The sequence below is a fragment of the Muscardinus avellanarius genome, assembly GCF_963383645.1.
Source record: "Muscardinus avellanarius genome assembly, chromosome: 14".
Taxonomy (NCBI): domain Eukaryota; kingdom Metazoa; phylum Chordata; class Mammalia; order Rodentia; family Gliridae; genus Muscardinus; species Muscardinus avellanarius.
Genome location: NC_137800.1, coordinates 12,034,683 through 12,046,873, shown reverse-complemented (window position 1 = coordinate 12,046,873; position 12,191 = coordinate 12,034,683). Strand labels below are relative to the sequence as shown.

General features: G+C 48.3%; 1 protein-coding gene across 1 annotated transcript; it reads right to left on the bottom strand.

The window, feature by feature from the left end:
* Window positions 1-748: 748 nt before the first annotated feature.
* STC1 (stanniocalcin 1) lies at window positions 749-11,526 on the bottom strand (the record flags this gene model as incomplete). The annotated part of the gene is made up of 4 exons (XM_080709801.1): window positions 749-1,019; window positions 8,262-8,473; window positions 9,164-9,306; window positions 11,409-11,526. The coding sequence occupies 4 exons, from the start codon at window positions 11,524-11,526 to the stop codon at window positions 749-751; spliced, it is 744 nt and encodes a 247-aa protein (XP_080565927.1).
* Window positions 11,527-12,191: the final 665 nt, after the last annotated feature.

Below are 12,191 nucleotides of genomic sequence, written 5' to 3'. Positions count from 1 at the left end.
ATATTCCACAGTTAGACCTTAAGATTCTCTGGTTTTAAGACAATTGTTAAAGATACTTTTAAAGCTCTGAGCAGTTACAGTACATAAAGATGTTAGCTTTTTGTTTTTCGTTAGATGCAAGAAGATGAAGGCTCAAAGTCTGGTTGGTGAGCCAGGCTCGAGCAATTTGGTAAATGTGTCGGAAAGGAAATTAGACACCGGAGGATCAAGACCATAAGACACTAGCTCATTATAGATCAGAACTCAAACGCGGCATTCACATTCGTCCATGGCCAGCACAGATTCATAACACGAATTCCATTTAGCATCTTTATGAGCACTGAAGACATGCATTTAAATAAAGTTGTTTCGTATCAGCTAACTCTACTGGGGCAACCGTTCTAAAAGGGCTCCGCATTTTCAGATTATGATGACTGGGCAGTTACATGGACATTTTGTGTTTGAGGGTGGTTGGAGGGGAGCCGGGCCAAGACATTGTTGGAAGGTGATAAAGAGGATATGTTCTCCTGAGGAGAGGCAGGATGAGCGCATGTGTCGTATTGATGGGAAGGCTGCCATTGCAGGATGTTGGGAATATTGATTACAGAAGCCTAGTTTCATGCATTTTTTTTTTCTTTAAGGGAAGGGGGGGATAAAAAATAGGAACTACTTAAAAAAAAATCAAACCAGGCACAGTACACTCAAAGTTGGTGTGTCAACACCCCTAAAATGATACTAGTTTGGTGAGGCAGTCAACACCTCTCCCTGGTTATGCACCTTCGTGGGAGGTGCGTTTGGTGTGGGAGGGAGTGTCCCCCTCACCTCGGAGGTTCCTGAGAAAGACTTTCAGCTTCTGCGGCTCGTTGGTGCGTCTCCTGTTGAAGTCAGCTCTGGGGTGTGTTTGGGCACAGTGGTCTGTCTGCAGGATGTGGAAGAGGCTGGCCATGTTGGGCCCAATTTTTTCCATCAGGCTGTCTCTGATTGTGCTGACTGTATCCTCGTCACATTCCAGAAGGCTTCGGACAAGTCTGTTATAGTATCTGCATTGGAAAAGCGAGTGTGTGGGTGACAGTCGTTCACAAGAGCCAGGTAGGACCCAAGCTTTCATCTGGGTTCCGACCAAACCCAGTCCCCGATGGTCGAACCACTCACACAGAAGTAGTCGATCAGCCGACCCATAGTTTCGCTTCCTAACTTATGCACCATCTTAGTTTGAGGGCCTGTGCACCCTGGGTTTGCCACACCAGGCAAGATGGCTCTGTCTTCCTGTTTAGAGTTTGGGAGATTGAGATCACACTTTGAGTAGTTTGACAGCTGTCTGATATTTTTTAGAAACAGAGAATCTTAGCGCAAAAGGGACTGCAGAGAGCATTTAGTGATTGGTTCAATTCTTTCGGTAGAGGAGAAACTAAAATGGGGGAGTCGAAGAGGCCCCATGTCCCAAGATCATGCAGCGGGCTATGGCAGTAATGTGACTTACTTAGTCAAATATAATGGATATAAAGAGATGAGCCCGACACTCGGCACTTATATTAGTGATCTGCACATGGATTTACAGTTACTTTGGTGCCTCTTTGAAGTTTTCTCTTAGTGGTGCACATGTTCAGGTCTATGCACATGAGCACGTACTTGGACTAAACATTTGCCTAAGACAAGCGTGGCTCATGTTACTTTCTATGAAATTAACTCTTATTGCAAACTCAGCCAGTCCTTTTTTTTTTTTATTTTGGTGGGGAAGAAATTGAATCCAGGGGCTTTCTACTTCTGGGACAACTCCCCAACTCCCCCTCAGCCTTATTTTATTTTAAATTTTGAAACAGGATCTAAGTTGCTGAGGCTGGCCTCAACCTGGGACACTCTAGCCTCTGCCTCCCAAATACTGGATTACAGGCATGTGCCACCATGCCCAGCTCAGCCAGTCTTGATAAAAGCTACTGACTGGTCTCATTCTCAGGCTTCTTCCAAAGGTACTTTGTAGTTAGATGGAGAAATGCCAGGCAATGAGGATCTTTAAGAGGAAAGATTACTGGTCGTTAAGGGTTCCTGCCTTAGCTTTTGATGATTTCTTCCTTTTTGGGGTGCCCTAAGGATACTTGGTTTTCATCACATCAAGGCCAGCCTTAGGCGGTGTCATGATCAGTTTGTTTCTTGAACACTTACTGAAGGCGGGATTTGTGACCTCATTCTTCGTCCCCCATGGCTGTGTATCAGGCTTTATTGCCTGGTGACTGTACATCTTAAAACTTATTTTGTGGCCATCAGAGGAAGAGAATTTTAAATACATAATTCTCTCCAATAAATCACGGTTTCCTGAAGAAACATTGTCTGTTGGTCTTGGTAGATTTTGCTAGAAGAAGGTATAAATTACCTTTGCCTTTAGAACAAATACTTTAAACATCCCAAACAATGTAGCCAAGTGTTATGGCTCAGAAAGGATTAAACTGTCTAATATTTAGAGCATACAAATCACTGGTGGTATTCTTTGGGAACACGGTTCGGGTGTTATCCAGTTTGGGTTGGGGTGCATCCTCTCCAGCTGGAGGTGACAGTTGTCAAAACCTATTAGCTTTGCCCTCACTAATAGCAGACTTTCCCCACGGCAGTGACCCGCCGTATTTATGTGGAGAGACCCTTTCCTCAGTGGAGCCTGGGGAATCACTGGGCCACAGGATCTTCCATGAAAAGAAGTCTATTTATTTTTAACTTACCTCCCAGAGCACAGAATCACATATCTTTCAGAGGAACCTAACCCTCAGAGAGGCCCTTTGAAGGGTGTACAGTAAATAGAGTGGAACGGGCGTAATGAAGCCAAGCGGTCACCCTTCTGCGGGCGAGAGAAGAAAGATGGGGCCAGAGAGAAGAGCAGGGCTGAGTGGCAGACACAGCCCTGGCGATGCCCTCCCTCCAAGGGTCAATTACACCCAGCTGTGAGTAAAGCTGGGCTTCTGTGGCTCACAGGAACATTTTCCAACCCTTTGGGATTAAAATGCCCATGAGTCAAAGGGACCTTACTTGGATGGAGAACTAGGGAGAAAACTGGTTTTGGAAAAACCGAGAATAAACAATTTTGTACCGACAGCTTTAGACAGCTCCATATACATCCGCCTCCTGACTAGGCTCTGCCTGGACCTGGGTCCCCCGGATCTCTACATCTCTTTCAGAGGGTCATTAACTCCTCCAGGATAAGATCCAACCAGGATTTTATAATGTAGACATTAACCCTTCTGCTTCCAGGAAGAACTCTGTATTCATGATGAGCTCCAAAAGGGGCCAGAAACTACAAGATATTTCCTTAGAAAGAAACAGAATGGAAAGTCCTTTCTTCTTAGAAAGAACTGCAAGCATGTGTCTGGATGCAGAAGTCGAATACCCTTCAGAGAACAAAATCTCACTTGCTCTCCTAGCTGTAGGCAGTCCACTCACTTCCTGTTGTCCTGCTTTGTGGAAGTACCTGCTCCCCTCCTCAGTGGGCAGAAAGAAATCCCATCTGCTATCCCAGACATGATACCTGGTACGCATCTGGGAAAGCAGGTGCCATACTGGGTTTGGATGTTTATTTTTATTTTTGGCACAAGGGATTGAGCCCAGAGGCATTCTGCTTCCAAGTCATACCACTAGCCCTATTCATTTATTCATTCTTTTATTTGTTTGTTCATTTTTGTGGTCCTGGGGATTTAATTTCGGGGCATTATGACTCTGAGCTACCCTCCCCCCAGCCCTATTTTATTTTACAACAGGGTCTTACTACGTTGTGGAGGGGCCGGCTGAGTGGCTGAGGCTGGCCATGAACCTGCCATCCTCCTGTCTCAGCATCCCAAGTACTGGGATTACACCTGGTATTTTGTTTTTGTTTTTGTTTTCTTTTTGGTGCTGGGGATTGAATGTAGGACTATTCTACTTCCAAGCTACTCCCCCGGCCCTATTTTTTTATTCTTTTTTTTTTTTTTTTTTGCGGTACTGGGGTTCCTGGAAGCCCTTCTATCTCCGGGCTACACTCCCAGACCTATTTTATATATTTTTTATTTGGTAACAGGGTCTCTTAAACCAGCGAGGCTGGCTCCAAACCTGCGCGAACCTCCTGTCTCTGCCTCTCAAGCGCGGGGATTACAAGCGTGCGCCACCACGCCCGGCTTATTCTTTATTTTTTTAATATATTTTTTTCGGGTCTGGGATGGAACCCAGGGGCATTCGACCTTTGAGCTACACCCCTTGCCCTATTTTTTATTCTTTATTTTGAAACCGGGTCTCACTGAGTTGCAGAGGACCTCACTAAGTAGCTGAGGCTGTCCGCGAACCGCGATCCTCCGGTCTCAGCCTCCCAAGTACTGCGGTTATAAGCATGCGCCTCCACGCCAGACTGATTTGGCATTTATTGATGATGACCCTTGCCAGCCTGCTTTTAGTGACTCTCCAACCTCAAGTCTACCCTTCTGGCTTCTCTTGTGGACTTTGTTAACTCCAGAGCATGTTGGGAGCGCTCGTTAGCATAGAACATAGAACATGTCTCCATTTGGACCTCCTCAATGGCTGAACAACTTGTCAGGCTGGGCCCAAGTCTGCTGAGTTAACCTTGTACCTCTCCATTACGGCTGGAATATGGCATCTACCTTGTGCACCGTGCAGGTCAATGAGATAGCTCCTTCCTATTGGTCACTGACTGCGATGAATTATTTAAGAGGCTGTGCCTCCAGCACAAGTGGACTTAGAACTGGTCACTTATTTAGCGAGCACCCTCTTGTCACAGGACTTCTTATTTCTATAGCAATGGGAGGGTGTCTTTTCTTGCAGGAGAGAGCGTATGCAAATTTAATTGCTGACCACCGTGGTGCTTATAGATTCAATTATGCTCGGGAGTCTATTTTTGGACTGTGGCTATTTCTCGCAGGTTTTTCTGGCTGCCATTTTTGAAGTAGCAATCAAAACAGCTTGGCTTAGGGCCATGTGAATTCTGGACCCAACTCCCTTCTGCATGAGCTGGGTGACCTTCAGCAGGTCACTCCTGTCTCTGAGCCTCGGATCTTTAATCAGTGACATGAGGCAGTGAGTCTAGATCACAGTCATCTCCAGCTATGGCGTGCTATGTTTTTAGAAATCCAATAACATATTTTCTTTCTCAATTTAGCAAAATATAGCACGCAGCTCGGATTAACCCCTTCCCCCCCTTTTTTTTTGCAGGAGGAAGCAGGACTATTTAAGAAGATTCCCAGCTTTATGTTGATGGCCTTTAGGGTGGGGTGGGGGATGTGCTACAGCCCACGTGTTCTGGTCACTCAACCTGAAAGGTCTTTTTTCTTTTTTCTTTTGTGATACTAGGGATTGAGTCCAGGGGTGTTCTACCTCTGAGCTACACCTCGTCCTTTTTTATATTTTTGTTTTGAAACAAGGTCTCACTAGGTTTCTGAGAGTCTTGCTATGTTGCCGAGATTCTCCTCAAACCTGTGATCCTTCTGTCTCAGTCTCCCAAGTACTGGGATTACTGGCGTGCGCCATCATGGCCGGCTTGAAAGGTCCTTTTACAGCAAGTTCTTTTTGTTTTTTCTTCCCACTTCGAAAATTCCATCCCTGACTTTTTTTTTTTCTTGGTAAAGAATAAGATCAGATATTCTCCATAGCTACTGTTTCAGCCCGGCCTACCCAAATACACACATACTGCCTAGGAACGTTCTGTGTGAGGGTTTATAAATAGGCCTTTGTTTCCCTTGATCAATATTATTCTTCTGTTTCCTGTTCCCTATCCATGCCCTAGGGAGCTGGACAGATCGCCAGTTTTCCCACTCTGGATCGGGGTTGGTCTACTCCGTTCCCAAGCCTTGCGCCGCCCGGCCTGCCGGATCAATTCTGCCCGCTTCCCGCCCAGCTAGAGGGGCAGTTTGCAAATTCAGCCAGGGGAGCACTCAGCTCCCTTATTTCCTCTGGGTGCATCTCTGTCGCGGCAGACTTCCTTGTCTGAAGCCTCCTAATTCAGACACAGGATTTTGGATCCTCCCAGTCCCAGTTCTCATGCTAGATAAGTCACAGGGAGGTGGAATGAACCTGTAACGACTTCCTTTTTCAATTCGGTGCCAGTTGGCAGCAAACCTAGCAAAGTGTCTACGGTGGGACAGAGGCTGGGAAAGCAGGATGTCTCAGGAGGGTGAGGAGCTTACATAGAGCGAGGCCGGCCGGGCCCGGAACCGGAAACCTCTACAGTGCTCCACAGGAATAATGTTAGTCTGTGGAAGTGAGATGCTTGAGAGAGGGCAGAGTTGCAGGAAGAAGATGGTCTTCCAGAGCCGGCCATGTTATTCTTCACTAACCCTTCCTAGGAGTGTGAGTCTTCCGAGGTGAGAGAAGGAGGAAGAACCTCTTTGTGACCATTTATAAAGGCACCTTTTAAAATGGGGTAATGGTCTAGTTAAGAATTCTTCTAATTGGTCTCTCCTTGAGTGGGTTGGATACTCCTTCCATGGTCATCCTTTCCAATGGACCATGTGACTTCAGTTGAAATAATGAGATCAGTATTGTCTCCAAACTGATAATGAGGCATATTAATATTATTATTTTGGTACTAGCAATTAAACCCAGGGGTGTTCTACCTCTGAGCTCTACCCCAGCCCTTTTTATTTTGAAACAGGGTCTTGTTAAGTTGCTGAGGGTCTTACTGGGGCTGGCCTCGAACCTGTGATCCTCCTGCTTCAGTCTCCCAGGTACTGGATTACAGGCATAATTCCTGCTTAGTTCCCGGGTAACATGGCCTATTATATAAATCTAGATGGAACTTAGTTCCTGGAAAACATGGCATATTATATAGATCATATTTACTGCAGGATAAGAATGCCTTTGCTAAAACCCCTTCCCCTAGCCACTGTCTGACAGAGTTCTCCACGGCCTTTCCTGAGCTGAAGAGTGTCTCTAACAACTAGCCAGGTCTCCCCTCTCCCCAGGCAACAAAGATCTTCCTGGGAGCATTTTAAAACCAAGGTTGATATAAAGAGACAAGCCATTTGGGAGATAGGGTGGAGTTGGCTTTTATGTTCTGAGAAAACTGGTTAGAACCCTGGGGTAGAGGTGCTTCCAAGGACCAGACAAATAATTTCCATAAATCAACTTGTGTGTTCCAAAGGGAGCAAGTTAGAAATTTTGCAAAGATTTTATGTTACGGACCTTTGCCCTTCCCCAAGAAGGAACCACTTTTGGAGTCTTCTGCTTGCCTGCATGAACATGACTCACCTACTCTGGGGCCCCAGAAGGACTTGGCTGTGGCCATGCTATGAAGCAGAGTCGTGGTACCTGGCTAGGGAATTAATCTGGGAAGTCTATGACCGCTCTCAGGGGACCGGTGCAACCAAGTCCTGGGCTTTTTGATGTGTAGTTTTGGCTGAAGAATCAAGTTTTAGGGCAAGAGACATCACAGTAGGGTTGAACTTGACTGGTCTGTGCCACCTCTGCCATCTCTCTGTGCCCCCTACCAGTGTCCCTCAGCTCTGGCTGGAAACCTTCAGGTCACCCACATGCAACCAGGAGCCCAGCCTTCTCAGGCATCAGGAGCTCACTCCTGGCTGGTAAGGACACTGAGCCAGGGCCCGGAAAGGCACAGTGCGCAGGTATTATGAGCACTGTGGCCCCAGTGCGTGCTCACCGAGCACCAAGAGGCCAGGGGGACCCGGACAGCCAGCAGAACTGCATTCTGGGGAACCTGGGACTTGAGGGATGGGATGACAGGATGCCTGGGAGGGAACATGAGCGTGGCCAACTTTAACCTTTCTACTTTTCACATAGAAAATCCCAGTCCCAGGGAAGTGAGAGGGCTTGTTTTTGGTTAACCAGAGAAATATTTTCTGGGGCCGGGGATGGAACTGAGATTTCATGCAGACTTAATAAAAGTCTGCATTATGACATTTGACCAGAGTGTTTATCACGGCCAATTAGACTGCTGCACAGTGAAGGGTTTCAGCCACATCTGAAGTCTCAAAAGGTGGTTTCCAGAGACCTCGCCATTTCCTTCATGTTTATGGCAAGACATGGACAAAGGAAATACATCCAGGGCTGCTGCAGCCGAACCTTTCTGTTAGCTGCATGGAAAGACTTCCTATTACAGTGTGGTGGTGGTGGTGGTGGGGAGAATCCAAGCTGCTTAAACTGTCACCACCAATCACAAACATATTTTTCTGCAAAAGCTGGGAAGACTGTAAGCTAAAATAGGAGCATGACTGTGGCAATTTAACCCTCCTTCCCAGCCTGGCTCTGCCAGCTGTGCGCCCCTCCCCCTCCCCCGCCTGCAGAGATGTGGCCCGAGTTCATACCTGTTGGAGAAATGGTCCGGCAGCTGCACCACCTCGGTGATGGCTTCGGGGTTGCGCTTGGCGATGCTGCACACGTTCAGCTTGCTGTAGCACTCCTCCTGCACCTCGGCGATCATCCTTTGGAAGGTGGAGCACCTCCGGATGGCCAGGAAGACCTTAGAGGTGACCCCGTTGGCAATGCACTTCAAGCTCTCTTTGACAAATGCTTTTCCCTGCAGAGGAGGGAGGGCAGGAGCGAGGGCTTCAGCTTGACCTGACAAAGGAGGTGGGGGGGGGGTCGGACACGCAACGTGGGGACCTCAGGGGGCTCCTTGTGGTGGCCTCTTGTGGGCATCTGGGTGTTCTGGCCAGGAGAAGATGTGGCAAGCCATTGCCAAGATGATTATTACTTTTAAATCTCTTTTCTCTTAGACAATCTTGAGCTGCACAGAGAGGGAATGGGATGAGAGGAAGAAAGAGAGGAGCCATCGTGGACCACTCTGCACCTTGACAACTGTCACACTCTGGGCTGAGACTTTGATTGTTCAGATTACGAGCGAGTCTGCCAGGTGGCATTGGCAAGAACTTCTGTGTTTGGAGAACATTTTTATTTCCTCCTGAAGAGGAAAAGCTTTTCAGCCATCATCCCTTGCCTAGAAGTCAGCCTCTGTCAGCTCCTTAGTGTCACGCCTCAGCAGTGGGGGCTGGGAGCACCTTATACCCAATCTCCTTCCTCACCCAAACCATGTGTGCACGTGTGTGTGTGTGTGTGTGTGTGTGCTACACACCCCCGAGGTGGGAATTTTGTGTAAGGAGGCTGGGAAGCAGGGCTGGTCCCCTACAAGGCTGGTTCCTAAGAACAATAGTGAAACCCTCAGTTAAAGACAGGCAGCTGGCGGAAGCAGGGGTCAAGGTCTTATTACCTGAGTGTCAAATTTAGCAGCGCTGTACAAGAAGGATTTACAGATGTCGTACATCCCATCTGTATCACAGGTGGAGTTCTCCAGGCACGCAAAAGCCCCACAGCCAACCTGCAGAGCACTGTTGAGGCAGCGAACCACTTCAGCTGGAAGAGACAATCACATCCCATCTGCGTCAAAGCAGGGTGGATGCTGGGTGGGGTCAGGTGGGCTCAGGGACAAAGTTCAAGGACGAAGGAGCCAAGGACTTATCTGGGAAGCCTATCCTGAGGGGCACTAAGTAGGCTCCTTTGAAGCGGGTGGGGTGAGGAGGGATAGACAGGCCCCTTTTGCTTTGAGGAGCCAGATCCCCAAAGGCTGAGGTGGGAGTAGCAGGAAGATGGCTCCCTCTGCCAGGCACCATCTCTGGGGCTCACCCTTCCACAGATTTGGTGACTGAGTTCGAGTTGGCATCCCGGCATGCTCAGTGCTTTTCTGTAGCTCTGGCAGATCAAAGGTCATGGCCTGGCCCTTGAGGCTTGGGAAGGCAGAAGGCAGCCACGGGTCAGGTTTAGGGGGTGGAGGGCCAGCCAGGGCATCTAGCTGGTCTCACCCCAAATGCACCCCAGACAAAAAAAGCAAGAGATCTTAACCTAAAATGGCAGAGAATTTTCCAGGAGCCCCCTGGGATTTCAGGCCTTTCAATCCAGTATTATATTGGCAGAAAAGAAACAGATCTGCTCAGGGTCACCCCATCCTGCGCTCCAGGACGGTGCTGAGTGGTATGTATAATCTCTCATATTAAAATCTTCCCCCACCCTTAAAAAAAAAAGAGAAACACAGGTGTGGAATAACAAGGCGAAGGCGCCCCTTGTGCAAGATGGGGAGGGAGAAAACCGCAAAGAACTTGCATGAGGCTTTCTACATTCTGGATAAGATCTCCCATAAAAGTAATTTCTCTCCCACAGAAGGGGGGTGTTCTGGCAAGCAGCTCTGCCAGAAATGATCTGTAGCCTTCATACCGGAGGATTCTCCTTGGAGATCAAAAGCCTGGTGCACAGAGCTGTCCCCATCCCCTCCCACCACCCGCAGCCGCTGGGATGTTACAAGCCATTTCCCTAATTATATATTTCCACGGGTTCAAATTATAACTTTGCTTTAAGCAGTTTTAATATGCATTAGGGCTGCTATTGTTTTAGGCAAGCTGGAATTGTGAATCACAGCATCTCTATAGCAACTAAGTACAAAAGGAAGTAAGGGAAGCCCTCCTCTCGGCAGGGCTCCGCTCTCTTCCAAGGGGAGTGTGGTCAGCAGCATTTTGACACCTGCGAGCCCATCTCTGCTGACACTTGGGGGAAGAGAAGGCAGACATGGAGGAGCAGCCAGTGGGGCCACAGGAGTCCAGGGCCAGAGGTATCCCTGTGGGCGTCCCCAGGCCTCTGCACCTTCAGAGGACAGGATCAACCACATTTAACTGCTCCAGGAGTCAGGCGAAAGTGAGACCTTCCCATGGCAGAAAACCGCTGCTCCATTTCACAAATACTCTTTTGCAAGGGGCTTTCTGGCCATGGGCTGCATGGGCAATTGAATGGAGAGAGAGAGGGGGAGAGGGAGAGAAGGGGGGGGAGAGGAGAGAGAGAGAGAGAGAGAGAGAGAGAGAGAGAGAGAGAGAGAGAGAGAGAGAGAGAGAGGAAGCCAGTCGGGAGAGAGGCAGTAGGTTGGGTGGGTGTTGGGGGTGGGATTGTAGGGTTTTCTCTGAATCCGCCCTGGATTTGTCAGACTTCAGGGCTATGGTTCTGAAAAATCTGTCTGAAGAGGGAGCTTCTCTACTGTTCTCTGGAGAGGGGAAGTCAAGTTATAGGGTCTTAAAGGGGGTGGGGGAGACAGCATCAGACAAGCCCTGTCTCACCTTAAGAGCAGCCTCTGGAAAGTGGAGAGAGAGCGCTTTGAAGCGTGCCAAGATTCAAGCCTTCTCCCCGCCCCCTCCCCCCAAAGAGGGTACGTGCCAGATTTCAGGCAATCAGGCTAGGCTTATGCAATGAAATACCCTCGCGGAGTGCCCGGCTTCTTCTTCTTCCTTAGTTGCATGCAATTTATTAAACAAAGGAGCCCCACTTCCTAAGGCTATTGGATTACACTGGCAGTTTCTTGCCACTAGGCAAGAAGCACATTTATTATCAAGATCAGCCGGCACAGACACAGTTGCAAAAGTGAGAGGCAGATGAGGACAGCTCTTTGGGGAAGAAACGGGGCCGGGGTTTGTGCTTACCTGAGTTCTGAGCTGCCACTCGGGGTTTCCTGGGGCTCACAGAGTCATTCTGCTCCGCCTCGTGGGTTGCAGAAGCACTGATCACCAGCACCAGCAGCACTGCTGAGTTTTGGAGCATTCTCTGAGAAGTTTCCGCTAAGTTGCTAGGTTTTTTTTTTTTCTCCTTTCCTCCCCCCCTTTCCTCTTTCCCTCTCCCGGCTTCAGTGAAGATGTGGATCTGGATATACTGAAAGCTGAGGTGAGGATCTGATGAGGATTTTTTATTTGGTTGCTGCTGCTCCTGCTCCTGCTGCTGCTGCTGCTGCTGCTGCTGCTGCTGCTGCTGCTGCTGCTGCTGCTGCTGCTGCTGCTGCACCTCTGGCTTTTGCAAACTGGGGGCCCAAGAGCTGCACCCAGGGATTTTATAGCGTTCTTATCGGTCCTCAGGATCAGGGACCAATCAGCTTCCTCAACTGGTCACTTGAGCCAATAGGAGGGCACGCTTATTCAGCTGGAGCTTTTTGACTTCTTAGAAATATTTTCCAGCAAATTAAAAGTACCTGCTGCCAATGTTTTAGATGTGTGTGTGTGTGTGTGTGTGTGTGTGTGTGTGTGTGTGTGTGTGTGTGTGGCTGTGTATGCATAGATGTGTGAAAAAGCTCTTTTCACAGAATTAAGGAATAACTTGGTATTGATTGAACTAGAGGAAAATCATATGAAAAGCACTCCAAGGAGCTTTTTTAAAATGCAGTCATCTTTTTTTTTTTTAATGAGCTATTGGGGGAGGGGATGGGTAACATGGGT